An 18,349-nucleotide genomic window follows, 5' to 3' on the forward strand; every position below is an offset into this window, starting at 1 on the left:
AAGATATATCTGCAATATTTCATTAATTTTTGGAAGGATAACATTATTTCAATCTTGTGTATGCGAGGTATCTTGATTTTCGAGAGATATAACTGGGTATTGTTGAAGACGTGAGTTAATACCTATTGTTTATGATTCGGTACCAAATACTGTGGATATTTTTAAGAACAAAGTTACAAACCTTACTAACTTTTCCACATGACCAATCAATTTGAAAGTGTGAAAATATGCAATTCTCAACATGAAATATAAATCAGTAATAATGATTCGAATATGTTTTTCTTCAGCTACAAACTTTTTTGTCTATTTTCATTAAATTATCAGTGACAATACCTAAATTGCTAAAAGTACGATTGAGTGCTGGTTTTCTAGTTAAGGGCAAAGACAGATTATTTGTTCATCAACACAAAAAAGTTTCAATTCAAGTACTATGTATTGGTACAACTAATATTTTATGTTTCCTAAATTACAGAGAACTTAGCAGAAAAGATATTTCAACGGAATCTTCATTTTCACAATGAAAGCAAGGCACAGTACAATCGTGATGGTTTCCATCTCCTTCAATATTGGCTTAATATGCTACATTTACTTCGGCACCTGTGGAGTACCAGTCACCAATCAACAGTCATCACGAGCTATAGCAAAGGAACCAAGGAAAACATCGTCCAGTATTTCAAACCAGAAATTTATCAATGGTCTTCAGCCTTTTACACTACTACAAAGTAATGTTAAGGAGGCAACAAACATTAACACTACATATCCCGAGAGTGGAAATCATCAAACAACTCCAGTTAAAGTTAATATTCAGAAAGAGTCACGTGCGTCGAATCGTGTTTACAACTGGAATGGTCATTCATGGAAAGAAAATAAAACTGTTTGTGAAAATCTTCCGCAATTTCGACAGGAAACGTTACGGACACGCTCCGGGGACACTCCTATCTTTATCCATGAGCCAGGAGTAGATAAATATATTTCACAAACTGTGTTGGTGTCAGGGACCTGGGAACGGGAGGTCGCTGTGGCGGTAGTATCCTTCCTTCAGGCCGACAAAGATCTTCAATTTCTTGATATTGGTGCCAATATAGGAGTCATATCATTAGAAGTAGCTAAACTCGGTCGCCGAGTAGTGTCGGTGGAACCATTAATAGATAATGTTCAGCGATTATGTTCATCATTTCGTGCGGGTCATTTCCCTAGTGATACCACAATAGTGTTCAATGCTGTGTCAGACATTCATGAACGGGTCGCACTGGGGCGCGATCAGGATAATGTTGGTGGTACGTTTGTTTTAAATAATAATCCAAACAAACGAAATGGATCAGATGTGAATCTAATCGGACAATACCGTGAACTAGTTAACACTGCCCTGCTGGATGACCTGCTATCATTGCTGTCCTCCGATCCTCTTACCAAGGTCGTCATCAAACTGGATGTGGAAGGATATGAAGACCACGTACTTAATGGTGCTGATGAATTCTTCCACAAAGTTGACGTACAAGCCGTTATAATGGAGTGGACATACAGTAAACAACCCGGCACTGCCGAGACAATCCAGTTGTTCATGAGCAGACACAACATGTACCCATATGACTTTAATCAAAGGGCATTAGAACTCACACCTCGTGCTAAATGGCCACCTAATATAGTGTGGTTAAAAGAAAAACGAAAACACAATAATTGATTACGTTGTTTGGAAGTAAAAAAAAATATATTTACATGTGTTTTGTATTTGTAAAATGAATCTGTAACTTTAATTGCTACCTTGAACCTATAAACAAAGAATAATTAGTCATTGTTGAATATCGTCATATTGAGATTATTCTCGAGAAAAAACACGAGGGAATACATCCACATTGTGTTACATGACTCTCCCGTGGTATTTATTGTCAGAAGTATCCATTTAAGTCCTTCTTTTGTTCAGGGTTTCCACTAGTTTTAGCGAATTTGAAGCAACATTTTGTTGATAAAGTGTTCAAAATGAAAAGTTAAAATCTAGACGGGGTTATGCACTAGTCCCATATTCAATAAAATTCTTTATGTGCATATCAGATAATTTTAAAACAACGTCAAGTACATGTTGAATGACAAGAAAGATTATCACTCCTAAACGCAGTTTGTCATTATTGACAATAAAAATTCAATAAAGTTTTTCCAATGTTCATTCACGCTCACCAAAAATTGCTCCCTCTGAGCGATTTCTTAACTTGGAATCCGGCGAAAAAGAAACAACTAAGGCAGGGATATTTTTTATACAAATAATAGTTCTAATTTAAAAACACATCATTTCAGCTCCAAGAGGAAAACTTCATCATTTTACCTTTTGTTATAGTCTTATAAAATCATGCTTCATTTCAATTGTTTCTATAACTTCGTTACATGGGGATCTGAGGAAGCGCCGTTCTGGTGACCTAATGTCAAATGTTAACCAGCCAATCAAACCACTGTCGTTTCTTAGCGTTGGTTTTTACGAAGAAGAAATATTATTTTATCACATCCGTAATCTGAATCATAATCCATATTAATATTCCATAAAACTAGGGCAAAATATGAAGAAAGAGAGACTACTGAAAAAGATCGAGGGACTTAAGAATTAAGACCAAGTGTTCCAGAAGAGTAAGCGTCTTCTGCTTCATCTCCGGAACCTGCAATGCAAGTCTTTGTCAATCCAATTAACAGATGTCAAGTTTTCAAATGAGAAATGAGTGCAAGGTATACAACAACGGAACAAACGGACACATTGACCGTATCAAATACATTCAGCTTCATATTGCACAAAAATAGAATATTTCTTAATGATAGCACTATGACAACCGTAAAACATCCCAAAAATTTCCATCAATCTGCACCTTTTGTCCATCAGGTGACTTCTTTCTCGCAATCAGTGATAACGGGACATGCGTTTGTATATCGAATCAACAACGTAATAATGTTGTTATCTAGAAATGAAAAATTCACAATAGGGAAGTTGAAATCATCATTCTTATGATACAGAGTGGCAGAAAACTGTCCGTGTTTCTTTCGTTGTAGGAAAAGATCGAGATAAGAGGCCGATATGTCTGCCCCGTCCATATACTTCATATTTTATTTATTTCCGAAACATCAGAGAAAGGGAAAATCTGATAGATTGAAAAGAACCCTATGTTAGCGATAAAAGGTCACTGGAACAGTTATTCCACCGATGTTCTGATCGATATCCATGTGAAGAGTTATGAGTTGAAAGATCCGATTTTGATAAGGTCGCTTTCAAGTTACCGATTGTTTTATTTTGGTATGTACTGTATATGGTTACAAGAAATTACTTGGAAGTACGAGAGCAATTAACTTTTCAGTTGAATGCCAAATATTCACAAGATTGTTATTTCACATTTTTGTAGATTAACACAAGTGAAAAGAGTCAAAATTCACCTCATAAAATTGACCAATCGTAAATGCCGTAAAAAAAAAAACCCGAAGGGGTTGTTTACTTCTAATACGACTGCAAAAAGTGATCAGAGATCAGACTCAATCCCCGACTGAGTGTGAAGCGAACACGTTAGTCAGCATGAAAGAGAATTCGTGTGATCAACAGCGACAGCTGTATGTTGTCGCCATATTTTCAGTCGCGTAGTAATTTTACATAGATTAAATTCACTTTGAACGTTTTACAGAAAATTTTGTCTGTTAGCGACATGAATAAGTAACATTTTCTTAATGAATATGGAAATAAATTTACATTGATATTTATCTTTATATTGACATATTCTTAATGAGGTTAATAAAATAACAGACCTAATTTTGTCGCGCATCGCGAAAATGAATAGTATTCGCCTAAAGCCTTGTCAGCTTCTTCGTTTTATATCTGTTCCAAACATGCCAGTTATCGGGCTTTCTTGCTTGTGAAAATGTAATGAATATTAATGTTTTCAGCAATAACAAATATATTTCAGTCGTGTGTCTAAGATATTTTACATCTTTCGCTCGTGTTGCGCACTCTTGACAGGTACTAAAATATTAGACACACTTGTTTCTACTGAAGACACTATCACATATTCTATTTTCCTTTGAAAGTGATTGATATAAATTCAACATTTGGATACGTGTTGGTTTGATATGACATCACACCACGAAAGACGTAAGAGTGGCTGATTAGTCGGACATGATTGTCAGAAAAAAATTAGAACCTATACGTCGATTTCTCTGAACATCTTAGGACAAAGTACTGAGAATCCAAGTCACTCCTTTTTCCTAAATAAAAACTGACAATACATTCACATTACTTGCTTCGCTTGAATGTGCAGTGAATGTGGATGTTTATAGCATCCATTAAAGCGATATCTGAATTTAACATTTCAAATTGCAGCAAATGTAAACCCTGCTGGGATTGTAATGCCAACTAGGATCATTTTTTGTCTACCGACAAAGTCAATCCCTTTATACAAAACAGAATCATTTGGTACATTTTCGTTATAAGTAGGTTAAATATTGAGTTATAACTAATCTGCATTACGCATGACTGTTAATTGTCACTTTATAACAAATAATTAGTATCAATTTGTACCATATCACTATGGTAACATAAGGTGCGTTTTTTTGTCTCCCTCTTTTCGATTTGTGTACGAAATGTCTCATGTAAGGTAGAACCAAGAAACGGTTGATACAGGTACGTGTTATTGTAGGGGATTTGATGATAAATGGCCTGCGTATATCGTTCTCAAAGAATATCAGTTATATTTTTTGCAACTTGCTAAGTGATGACATAGCGGGAAGCACATTTGTCAATAGTCAGAAAATAAAATACTAAAGAGACAGATTGAAGAATAAATTACTGTACTAGAGATTCAATTCTTTATGCAATGTTTTGCCATTTCCATATGGTTTATAACAAAGCAAGCAGCTCAAATAGAAAATGATAACTAAATTCTAAACAGCAAACTTTATCATTGCTTTAACACTTAACTAAAATATTATTGATATAAGATGTTAACATTTGGCAGACGAAGAAATTTATTTGGCATTTGTTCAAGAAAATACGTCATGGGATTATCCGCTGTAGAGGTTAGCTGTGAGCGTGACAATGCAATACTTTAATTGTGACATAATGATAGACAGAAATTATACGGTAAAGTTTGTTTGTTTGTTTGTTTGTTTTTTAATATTTTGTTTTTATTATCGATGGTCCAAATTCCTCAGAAATGTACTTTTCACGGTAATCATGATATCGACAACGGATCTCTCTATTCATTTTAAAGTGCATGTTTATCGAAGTCTATTACATCCTCGAAAATAATTATTATTGACGGTGACAAGACAACTGTCTTTTCTCCATTCCTCTGCTCGAGGTATAGTCAACCAGGACAAGACAACTGCTTCTTCTCCATTCATCTGCTCGAGGTATAGTAATCCAGGACAAGAAAACTGCCTCTTCTCCATTCCTCTGCTCAAGGTATAGTAATCCAGGACAAGACAACTGCCTCTTCTCCATTCCTCTGCTCAAGGTATAGTAATCCAGGACAAGACAACTGCCTCTTCTCCATTCCTCTGCTCAAGGTATAGTAATCCAGGACACGACAACTGCCTCTTCTCCATTCCTCTGCTCAAGGTATAGTAATACAGGACAAGAAAACTGTCTCTTCTCCATTTCTCTGCTCGAGGTATAATCAACCAGGACAAGACAACTGCCTCTTCTCCATTCCTCTGCTCGAGGTATAGTAATCCAGGACAAGACAACTGCCTCTTCTCCATTCCTCTGCTCAAGGTATAGCCAACCAAGACAAGACAACTGCCTCTTCTCCATTCCTCTGCTCGAGGTATAGTAATCCAGGACAAGACAACTGCCTCTTCTCCATTTCTCTGCTCGAGGTATAGTAATCCAGGGCAAGACAAATGCCTCTTCTCCATTCCTCTGCTCGAGGTATAGCCAACCAGGACAAGACAACTGCCTCTTCTCCATTCCTCTGCTCAAGGTATAGTAATCCAGGACAAGACAACTGCCTCTTCTCCATTCCTCTGCTCGAGGTATAGCCAACCAGGACAAGAAAACTGCTTCTTCTCCATTCCTCTTCTCGAGGTATAGTAATCCAGGACAAGACAAATGCCTCTTCTCCATTCCTCTGCTCGAGGTATAGCCAACCAGGACAAGACAACTGCCTCTTCTCCATTCCTCTGCTCGAGGTATAGCCAACCAGGACAAGACAACTGCCTCTTCTCCATTCCTCTGCTCAAGGTATAGTAATCCAGGACAAGACAACTGCCTCTTCTCCATTCCTCTGCTCAAGGTATAGTAATCCAGGACACGACAACTGCCTCTTCTCCATTCCTCTGCTCGAGGTATAGTAATCCAGGGCAAGACAAATGCCTCTTCTCCATTCCTCTGCTCGAGGTATAGCCAACCAGGACAAGACAACTGCCTCTTCTCCATTCCTCTGCTCAAGGTATAGTAATCCAGGACAAGACAACTGCCTCTTCTCCATTCCTCTGCTCGAGGTATAGTAATCCAGGACAAGACAACTGCTTCTTCTCCATTCCTCTGCTCGAGGTATAGTAATCCAGGGCAAGACAAATGCCTCTTCTCCATTCCTCTGCTCGAGGTATAGTAATCCAGGACAAGACAACTGCCTCTTCTCCATTCCTCTGCTCGAGGTATAGTAATCCAGGGCAAGACAACTGCCTCTTCTCCATTCCTCTGCTCGAGGTATAGTAATCCAGGACAAGACAACTGCCTCTTCTCCATTTCTCTGCTCGAGGTATAATCAACCAGGACAAGACAACTGCCTCTTCTCCATTCCTCTGCTCGAGGTATAGCCAACCAGGACAAGACAACTGCCTCTTCTCCATTCCTCTGCTCGAGGTATAGTAATCCAGGGCAAGACAAATGCCTCTTCTCCATTCCTCTGCTCGAGGTATAGTAATCCAGGACAAGACAACTGCCTCTTCTCCATTTCTCTGCTCGAGGTATAATAATCCAGGACAAGAAAACTGCTTCTTCTCCATTTCTCTGCTCGAGGTATAGTAATCCAGGACAAGACAATTGCCTCTTCTCCATTCCTCTGCTCGAGGTATAATCAACGGTGTCAAGACAGATGTTTGGTGTTGGGGGTTGCCATGTTATCCATTCCTTCCTAAAGGCAGTTCTGAAAACAAAACTTTAAATAGAGTTCTGTATTACCAGTAATTACTACTACGGGTAACAAATTAACCCTCTGGTAACCTCGACCTATCCACAGAGCACAGCGTGTCATACCATTGTTCATCCCCTCTTTAGGATCGTCACGCTCATGTGCACACATTATATAATGTATATTTTTTTATAACTGAGCCAACCCTACATATTATAGGTCAAACGAGCAAAATAATTTTTTTACCTGTAAGTAATGAATACATACATGTACTTTCTTTTAAAATTATGGAAATCTGCTACATATATATGTACCATGAATGATTACATTAAGGCACAAAGAAATTCAAACCTTTAATTTATACTTACACACAGGTGAATGTCTGAGATCTTGTCGAATGATTTTTTAATCTTAACTAGTTTACGAATGCTTTGATTTGAAATGAATTGACAAATGACCAGCATGGAGCCTACTATCACTGACATATGTAGTGTACAAGATGGTAGTGTAAATCTCGTCTTAACCTAGTCTTACTCTATGCACCAGATTTCAAGATTAGTCTACACACATCTGTACCTGATAGTCAGTGACATAAGGGATTTTGAACGTCATCTTCATATCAGCTATTATGTTCTAGTATTTGTGACACATTGAAGCGTCCTCTGCCACAAGTAGAACTGAAGCCATCATTTTGTTACGGGAACGGACTTCTTGGCATACAGTGTCAGGTAGGTCACTGCATAAGTTATATGTCATTGTCTATTGTTACATAATTCCTTATGTCATCTGTTTAATAGACTAAATAAGACTGTATTACGTAATCATAATAACCATACCTTTGTTACTATCATTATCCACACTTTTGTATTAATTTGATATATTCAATAATTTGATCATTTGACTTAATATTCCGAATCAGAGAAGTTTCTGTAGTTTAGACTACGTTTAACATTGTCTATAAACGTGTCTATGACAGGCTGAGAAAATTAGTTTCATGTTCGTTATCAGTGATGTATCGTTATACAGATGTTTTTTTATTGGTATGTAAATGTTCTATGTCACCAGACTACATCCGGAGCATTTGACAGGTAAGATGTGTTTTCAGCGTTCCGTGAATAAACATTGCGCAATTATAGTTTTATTTGTGTCTGATACTCTTGGTGTTTGACGTAATATACATGTATTACAGAACTTTATGATATACATTTACCTTTCCTGTATAAAAAAAATGCGGAAATACCAGCATGTTAACATAATCATCATCCGAACTGACATTAAATAAAACTAGGACAAAATACCAACATGTTAACATAATCATCATCCGAACTGACATTAAATAAAACTAGGACAAAATACCAACATGTTAACATAACCATCATCCGAACTGACATTAAATAATACTAGGACAAAATACCAACATGTTAACATAACCATCATCCGAATTGACATTACATAATACTAGGACAAAATACCAACATGTTAACAAAATCATCATCCGAACTGACATTAAATAAAACTAGGACAAAATACCAACATGTTTACATAACCATCATCCGAACTGACATTAAATAATACTAGGACAAAATACCAACATGTTAACATAACCATCATCCGAACTGACATTAAATAATACTAGGACAAAATACCAACATGTTTACATAACCATCATCCGAACTGACATTAAATAAAACTAGGACAAAATACCAACATGTTTACATAACCATCATCCGAACTGACATTAAATAATACTAGGACAAAATACCAACATGTTAACATAATCATCATCCGAACTGACATTAAATAATACTAGGACAAAATACCAACATGTTTACATAACCATCATCCGAACTGACATTAAATAAAACTAGGACAAAATACCAACATGTTAACATAATCATCATCCGAACTGACATTACATAATACTAGGACAAAATACCAACATGTTAACATAATCATCATCCGAACTGACATTAAATAATACTAGGACAAAATACCAACATGTTAACAAAATCATCATCCGAACTGACATTACATAATACTAGGACAAAATACCAACATGTTAACATAATCATCATCCGAACTGACATTAAATAATACTAGGACAAAAAACCAACGTGTTAACATAATCATCATCCGAACTGACATTAAATAATACTAGGACAAAATACCAACATGTTAACATAATCATCATCCGAACTGACATTAAATAATACTAGGACAAAATACCAACATGTTAACATAATCATCATCCGAACTCACATTAAATAATACTAGGACAAAAAACCAACATGTTAACATAATCATCATCCGAACTGACATTAAATAATACTAGGACAAAATACCAACATGTTAACATAATCATCATCCGAACTGACATTAAATAATACTAGGACAAAATACCAACATGTTAACATAATCATCATCCGAACTGACATTACATAATACTAGGACAAAATACCAACATGTTAACATAATCATCATCCGAACTGACATTAAATAATACTAGGACAAAATACCAACATGTTAACATAATCATCATCCGAACTGACATTAAATAAAACTAGGACAAAATACCAACATGTTAACATAATCATCATCCGAACTGACATTAAATAATACTAGGACAAAATACCAACATGTTAACATAATCATCATCCGAACTGACATTAAATAATACTAGGACAAAATACCAACATGTTAACATAATCATCATCCGAACTCACATTAAATAATACTAGGACAAAAAACCAACATGTTAACATAATCATCATCCGAACTGACATTAAATAATACTAGGACAAAATACCAACATGTTAACATAATCATCATCCGAACTGACATTAAATAATACTAGGACAAAATACCAACATGTTAACATAATCATCATCCGAACTGACATTACATAATACTAGGACAAAATACCAACATGTTAACATAATCATCATCCGAACTGACATTAAATAATACTAGGACAAAATACCAACATGTTAACATAATCATCATCCGAACTGACATTAAATAATACTAGGACAAAATACCAACATGTTAACATAATCATCATCCGAACTCACATTAAATAATACTAGGACAAAAAACCAACATGTTAACATAATCATCATCCGAACTGACATTAAATAATACTAGGACAAAATACCAACATGTTAACATAATCATCATCCGAACTGACATTAAATAATACTAGGACAAAATACCAACATGTTAACATAATCATCATCCGAACTGACATTAAATAATACTAGGACAAAATACCAACATGTTAACATAATCATCATCCGAACTGACATTAAATAATACTAGGACAAAATACCAACGTGTTAACATAATCATCATCCGAACTGACATTAAATAATACTAGGACAAAATACCAACATGTTAACATAATCATCATCCGAACTGACATTAAATAATACTCGGACAAAATACCAACATGTTAACATAATCATCATCCAAACACAATTCAATAAAACTAGGACAAAATATGAATTAAATAACGATTCACATAGAGACTCCTGAAAAAGTTAGGGAGAATAAGACCAGGTGTACCAGAAGAGTAAGCGTCTTCTGCTTCATCGTCGTCACTCGTCATGTAAACCACTGTCTATCCAAGTTAATAAGGCACGTTTTTCAAATGGGAACAACGTATACAAAACAACCGAATCAACAGACAATCTAAAGAGCATCACACACGTCTAGTTTCATATCACACAAAGAAATGAAACATTTTTCTATCAGATCACTATTGCGTCCACAGAATTTTCCCATAATTTCATTAAAATGCATCTTTTGAAACCCTGTGCTATGAGTTTATCTGTTCCTGCTCGAAAAACGTGCTTATGTAAAAAGGCCTTGAATGTCGAATTAACTGTGATATATAAATACCATAAGATGGGAATGTAGACATATTTCTATCCAGAAATAAAAATTCACAATAGGGAAGTTGAAATCATAATGTTTATCATACAGCACGGCGGAAAGTTGTCAATGTTAGTTTCGTTGCAGGAAAAGATCGAGAAAAGAAGCTAATGTAGAATAATCTGTCCAGTCCTTTATTCACAAAACTGGTAGATATATACGATGGACGTTGTCGATGAATTTCGTGTAAATTTAAGAAAGACTAGATATCATTGATATATCTGTAAGTGAAGTAGAAAAATTATTTCGCGAGGTCTTTGTGACCTGTTCTTCTCTCCGCGATAGATATCGCGTATGAAAACAAAAACATGTCAGAAAACGGAGGGTACAGATAGTTCTCATGTGTGTTATTGCTTTGTTAGAAGTAAGCTGTGTGTTACTAATAAACTTAGAATAAAGAATTGGGAAAAGAGGCACTTTTACAGAGGTCATCGTCCAATCGTCGCCTCTCTTTCTATATAATTCTGACCGACAAGCAGTGAATGAATGTAGATACATGCTGAAGAGTAGTTTTTTTTTATATTATAATCTTGTGAATAGGTGGTAATGGGGCTAAATTCTTTCATCAATTTTGTAATCTTTATACGTGTATGTTCGAGACATGGCCATATTGTGAGAAATGAAAAAAAAACACAAAACAGGAAAGAAAGAAAAATAATACAAACAAAAAACAAAAATAAAGAACGTTAGATCCTATATATATTTACCATGATAATTCTATCTTTTGAATTATATATATATATATACACCTACATATCACCTAGCTAGAGGACTCGACAACTGTGTGTATGTCTGTCTGTTTTGTGTCACTCAGTTTCGTCGTTTGTCTGGCAGTCTGTATGTCACATTGTTATTAATAGTGAGTTTTGTATTGTACGTGCTCTTGATTTACCATGATTAACTGCTGACTTCATGCAGACGGTTTGTAACATATTCTAAGAAGAAACGTTTTACTGCAGTATTTTAAAAGTGTCAGTAAAACTATATTTCATGCTCGATGAACCCTGTGGCACATGACTTGAACGTAATAGTGAATGAGGACATAACGTCATATATCATTGTGGCGATTGAGCGGATCACGTAATGTAATATGGACTACTAGACCTATTACTTTGTTTAAGGTGAACACGGTAATTGACTCATCCTGACTGTTCTGGAGTTATTGGCAATACAATGCAGCCCAAATGAAAGATTCTTTATGGGCCATTGGCACCTTCACCCAGAGTAGAAGAAAGGATTTGAGAAAAATATATACGCGTTAAAGCAAAGCTGTCCTCAAATTCTGAGTGTATATGGATATTCTATGTGCTCCTGAATAGCCTCAAATCAGTGGTTTGGGAGGGGTTGGATGATAATGTAGGTAAGTTGAACAGACTCAATATTGTACCGTGGTTTTAACACTTCTGTTTCCATAAGTTTGAATACGCCGCTTAAGGTGGCGTAATTTCGTAGACTGCCGTCTGAACACGTGTACTGTCATGTTCTCATATTTCTTGAAAGAATTCATATTTTAGTTAAAATTACTAGCACGTAGTATATACATGTTTAAATAAATGATAAAGTCAACAGGACAAATGTATACCTAACATTTCCATGCCCTGCGGCCATATTTAGGTGATTACAGGTACAAATAAAAATATAAAAATAGACATTCAATCTACGCATGTTTGTTTTTCTTTTATAATTATATTTAAATTTAGACGGTAATACACAAAATGTATATGTGTTCATCATATCATTTTCTTTAACTAATATTCGTCGGAAGTTACGTCGGAATATGTGTATAAGAGGTCTTTATCACACTAATTACTTTTGATTACAGCTTATATAAGATATGAATATTTTTACACTCCCACGTGTGTTTAATAGCACACAGATCAGCACTAACTAGTTTCATTCATTATTTAGCTATAATGTATGCAATGTTGAATTTGTATTGAGATGGGCAAATCACTTTATTTGTCCTTTTTACAATCTTCTAGATTGATCAAGAACTTAAGTCCATGATGTTTGACATGAATTGCATGACACGTTTTGATAAATCGAAATTAACTTTCGTTCGCAATTTTGCAATACCAAACTTTCTGAAATCTATAATTTTGTGTGGTTAATCTAGCCCTCTTTCTGAATTTTGTCATTTCGGTCTACTATGGTTTAATAATCAGCTATCGCCTCCTAAAGAAAGGTTTTTAAACTACAGATCTTCATTTGCGAGTCATAGTAGTGTGAAACAGCCGTTAGGTTTAGTTCTTAAGCTTTCAATTTGTATTGAATGGTCCAAATCACTTTTCTGTCTTTTGTACAATCTTTGGGCGGGGACCTAATTAAGACTTAAGCTGTTTTTCAACTCCAGTGTTATTCGGTAGCCAACCTTACAAAAACATCCCAGTTCATGATGATCTTAACGGGCAGTTTTTATGCCTGATAATGATAGTTACCAAACACTGAAGAGGCAGCTCTACAGTTTCAAGGTCGCAATCGGATAATCAAGTATATATTTGTTTATTTATTTGGCTAGCTACATACAAGGACATAGTTTTATAGTTGTATCTTTACAGCAAATTCTCCTTCATTTAGACAGTATGTCACACTGCTGCTTAATTACCTCGTACATTTAAGGCTGCTAAAGGACAAATATGAGGTGCAACACAACAGAGAAATTGTATTGACATAGGTGTTATAGTAAACACAGAACGGCTGAATCTCTCTCTCTCTCTCTCTCTCTCTCTCTCTCTCTCTCTCTCTCTCTCTCTCTCTCTCTCTCTCTCTCTCTCTCTATATATATATATATATATATATATATATATACATATATAAATGTATTGTCTAGAAATCGTTTGAGTAGAAATTCCGTTTAAATCGAAATTCAGTCCCAATTGTTTTCTTTCTTCATTGTTTTAATTTTAGTTCTGATGACCCGAATTTTGTGTCGAGATATCGTTTGAGTCAAAGTGGTTTTTCAGCACCTTCAATTGTAAAAGAAGAGAAATGTCATCTGGAAAATGTCTCGAAATTAATTTTTGTCGGTACGTCTTCTGAAGATATAGGTCATTACATTCACAAAGTGGAATGTCATCTGTACGTAACACATGACTAATTACGGCGTGTCGGTCTATACAACACTTGGTCTCTCGCGATTAATTACCATTTTAATCATCCTATTAAACGTTGGCTTCTTAATTAGCGTCATTATCGTGTAGCAGTGAATAACCTATACTTGTACGTTAAACAAGTTTTACACAAGAGATGAAAACATTGAGGTTGGTTGTGTACATCTTTAGGAACGTGTGGAACGAAACCGTCAAACCAATACATACTTTATGACGAAATCTTATCTCCACGATTTCCAGAGAACCTATGTTAGTGCTTGTTTAATGAAGGACTGTAATCGGATACTTTTCTAGATTTAGTGCTTCAACCATGTAGTGCTGAAAGCATTTTTCCTTGATAGAGTATATATACCTGTGCGTGATTTGTTAGGTCTAACGCTTGTATAAAGTTTTCTACAGGTAAACTCTTTCCTGTGTAGACTTTTTCTTATGTGCATAGTAAAGTCTAGTTAATATGATCGTCACACCTCGTTTCTAGTAACATATCAAGACCAGTTTTTATTTTCGTTGTATTGACATTCCGTAAACTATATCATCGATACATGCTTTGAAAGTAAGGGTGTATGCATGACAGAACGAAGTGATTACAACTGTAGTTGATTATATTGTTTTATTGCATGACTAAACAAGAACATGAGAAAGTAGAAATATATCTGTTTTGTTCATTGACTGCCATTACAAATAACCGATTAACTTATACATAGATCTATGCCATCGTAGCCGTACTGCGTTCACCTGTCTACTTCAGTTGGAAACTTTGTCGTTGTGTATTATGTTTTCTGTGATGAAGCTTTTGTGTATTTGTTTTGTTTTGTTTGTTTTTTTTTTTTTATGAAGCTGTTGTGCATTATGTTTGTGTATAATGAGGCTGTTATGTATTATGTTTTCTATAATGAGGCTGCTGTGTATTATGTTTTCTATAATAAAGCTGTTGTGTATTATGTTTTCTATAATAAAGCTGTTGTGTATAATATTTTCTATAATAAATCTGTTGTGTATTATGTTTTCTATAATAAAGCTGTTGTGTATTATGTTTTCTATAATAAAGCTGTTGTGTATAATATTTTTTGTATAATGAGGCTGTTGTGTATTATGTTTTCTATAACGAAGCTGTTGTGTATTATGTTTTCTATAATGAGGCTGTTGTGTATTATGTTTTCTATAATGAGGCTGTTGTGTATAATATTTTCTATAATAAAGCTGTTGTGTATAATATTTTCTATAATAAAGCTGTTGTGTATTATGTTTTCTATAATAAAGCTGTTGTGTATTATGTTTTCTATAATGAAGCTGTTGTGTATAATATTTTCTATAATAAAGCTGTTGTGTATTATGTTTTCTATAATGAGGCTGTTGTGTATTATGTTTTCTATAATGAGGCTGTTGTGTATAATATTTTCTATAATGAAGCTGTTGTGTATAATATTTTCTATAATGAAGCTGTTGTGTATTATGTTTTCTATAATGAGGCTTTTGTGTATTATTTTTCTATAATAAAGCTGTTGTGTATAATAATAAAGCTGTTGTGTATAATATTTTCTATAATAAAGCTGTTGTGTATTATGTTTTCTATAATAAAGCTGTTGTGTATTATGTTTTCTATAAGGAAGCTGTTTTGTATAATACTTTCTATAATGAAGCTTTGATTTATCATATTGTTTTCAAATTAATTGTCTTATGATGAAATTTTCATGAAACACAAATATCACCCTGTATGGTGATCTTATTCTATTTCAATAATTTGATGAGCTCTATTTGGAACATCCAACAATGCAAATCTTTCGATTAAACCTTGCTTTGTTTCCATTACGTCATTAATATTTCACTAAAAATAGTTATTAATAAAGTACATTCGTATCATTACAGTTACTATATGATAATTTATTGACTACTTGTAGGTAAAAAGCGAAAATATCAACGAAAACCGTTGTGCGAGCCATGAAAACAAGACACAGTACATTTGTGATGATTTCAATCTCATTCAATATCGGCTGTGTACTTTACATATACTTCGGCATCTGTAGACCCCCAGTCAACAAGGACGAGACATCGAGTGCAATGGTGATGGAAACAAAAGAATCCCAAACGAGAACTTCACATGAAAAAATGCATATGGGTATTCGCCCCGTTACAGTGTCAAACCCATATGAAAAGGCAGCGCTAAATATATACAGTACAACAGCTGACAGTGGAAATCATCTAAAAACTACAGTCAACGAAAGTAATTCGATACAATTACGTGATCTGAACAGAGCTGTTTATAGCTGGAATGGCCATACCTGGAAAGAAAATAAAACTGTTTGTGAAAATCTCCCGCGATTCCGACAAGGAACGCTACGAACATTCTCCGGGGACACTCCTATCTTCATCCATGAACCAGGAGTAGATAAATATATTTCACAAACTGTGTTGTTATCAGGGACCTTTGAACAGGAGGTCGCTTTAGCAGTGGTATTTTATCTTCAGGCCGACAAAGATCTTCAATTTCTTGATATTGGTGCCAATATAGGAGTCATATCATTAGAAGTAGCTAAACTCGGTCGCCGAGTAGTGTCGGTGGAACCATTAATAGATAATGTTCAACGATTATGTTCATCATTTCGTGCGGGTCAGTTCCCAAGTGATACCACAATAGTGTTCAATGCTGTGTCAGACATTCATGAACGGGTCGCACTGGGGCGCGATCAGGATAATGTTGGTGGTACGTTTGTTTTAAATAATAATCCAAACAAACGAAATGGATCAGACGTAACTCTAATTGGACAATACCGTGAACTAGTTAACACTGCCCTGCTGGATGACCTGCTATCATTGCTGTCCTCCAATCCTCTTACCAAGGTCGTCATCAAACTGGATGTGGAAGGATATGAAGACCACGTACTTAATGGTGCTGATGAATTCTTCCACAAAGTTGACGTACAAGCCGTTATAATGGAGTGGACATACAGTAAACAGCCCGGCACTGCCACGACAATCCAGTTGTTCATGAGCAGACACAACATGTACCCATATGACTTTAATCAAAGGACATTAGACTTCACACCTAGTGTTAAATGGCCAGCTAATATAGTGTGGTTAAAACAGCACTATAATGAACGTAGATAAAGACTATAAACTATAACTACATTTGTGCGATATTTGAATTTTTAAAAGTTAATTCTACATACAAAAACAACTGCGAAGATACCGGTAGGTCATCAGAATCTGAACTGAAACTCAAATTTCGTTGTAGAATATAGCAGGTAAAGTATAATATGACCAAATAAATTGAAAGGAAGACTCCTGAAAAAGTGCAAGGAGAATACGTTCAGGTGTGAGGAAGGATAAAAAGTCTTTTGCTTCATCGACGACACCACCAAATATTTTTTTGTCAATCCAATAAAGTAGTGTCACGTTCCCAAATAATAACGTTAATGCAGTAGAATTTTGGCATTTCTTTCGAATACTTTAGATTTTCCTCAATCGCCCCGAGTCTTCAAATTTTAGGCCCTGGAAGGACGAAACAGCTGTGTGATGTACATGTAGTTTTATTTCTGGTTTTGCTCTACTGTAAGTTTAAAGTTGTACGTTAGAATGCTGTTAACACGCATTATTTGTCTATGCTATAAATAATTCTAAAATTGATTGAAGACTGTCATTGACTTGTTTGCATTAATCTGGTATATTAGCTTAACTTAGCGAGCTACACGTATGGAAGTCCACAACAACCAGCAGGGATTATTGCCATTTTGTGTTGTTCAATTCGTTATAATTCTGTTTGATAATAAAAGTATCCTTGTTCAATTTTGAACACCCAACATGTCAACATAGTCATAACCCAAATTCAAATTCCATAAAACTAGGCGAAATATGAACAAAAGAAAGATTTACATAGAGACCCCAGAAAAAGTATCGGGAGAAAAATGCCAGGCGCTCCGGAAGAGTAAACGTCTTCTGTTTCATCGAAGACACCTACCATGTAAATCTTGGTTAATACATGTAAGTAATGTCACGTTCTAAAATAATAACAAGGTTTACAACAACGGAACCAACAGGCAAACTGACATATCCATATTCATATCGCACAAAGAGATAAAATATTTCTGAATGAAAACACTATGGCGAACATGAATTTCAAGCAATTTTATTGTCCTAAAATTGTGCATTTAACAGATGATCGTACATCAAGACACATTCATCTCATCATATCGTAATTGGATAAAGATTATGCAA

The 18,349-nt window shown here is 35.0% G+C and overlaps 1 protein-coding gene across 1 annotated transcript; it reads left to right on the forward strand.

The window, feature by feature from the left end:
- Positions 1-544: 544 nt before the first annotated feature.
- Positions 545-17,242, forward strand: LOC132549543 (uncharacterized). The gene is made up of 2 exons (XM_060213482.1): positions 545-1,668; positions 16,162-17,242. The coding sequence occupies exons 1-2, from the start codon at positions 545-547 to the stop codon at positions 17,240-17,242; spliced, it is 2,205 nt and encodes a 734-aa protein (XP_060069465.1).
- The last annotated feature ends 1,107 nt before the right edge of the window (positions 17,243-18,349 follow it).

Source organism: Ylistrum balloti, unplaced genomic scaffold (assembly GCF_031769215.1).
Source record: "Ylistrum balloti isolate Yb309-2 unplaced genomic scaffold, AGI_CSIRO_Ybal_v1 Utg370064, whole genome shotgun sequence".
Taxonomy (NCBI): Eukaryota; Metazoa; Mollusca; class Bivalvia; order Pectinida; family Pectinidae; genus Ylistrum; species Ylistrum balloti.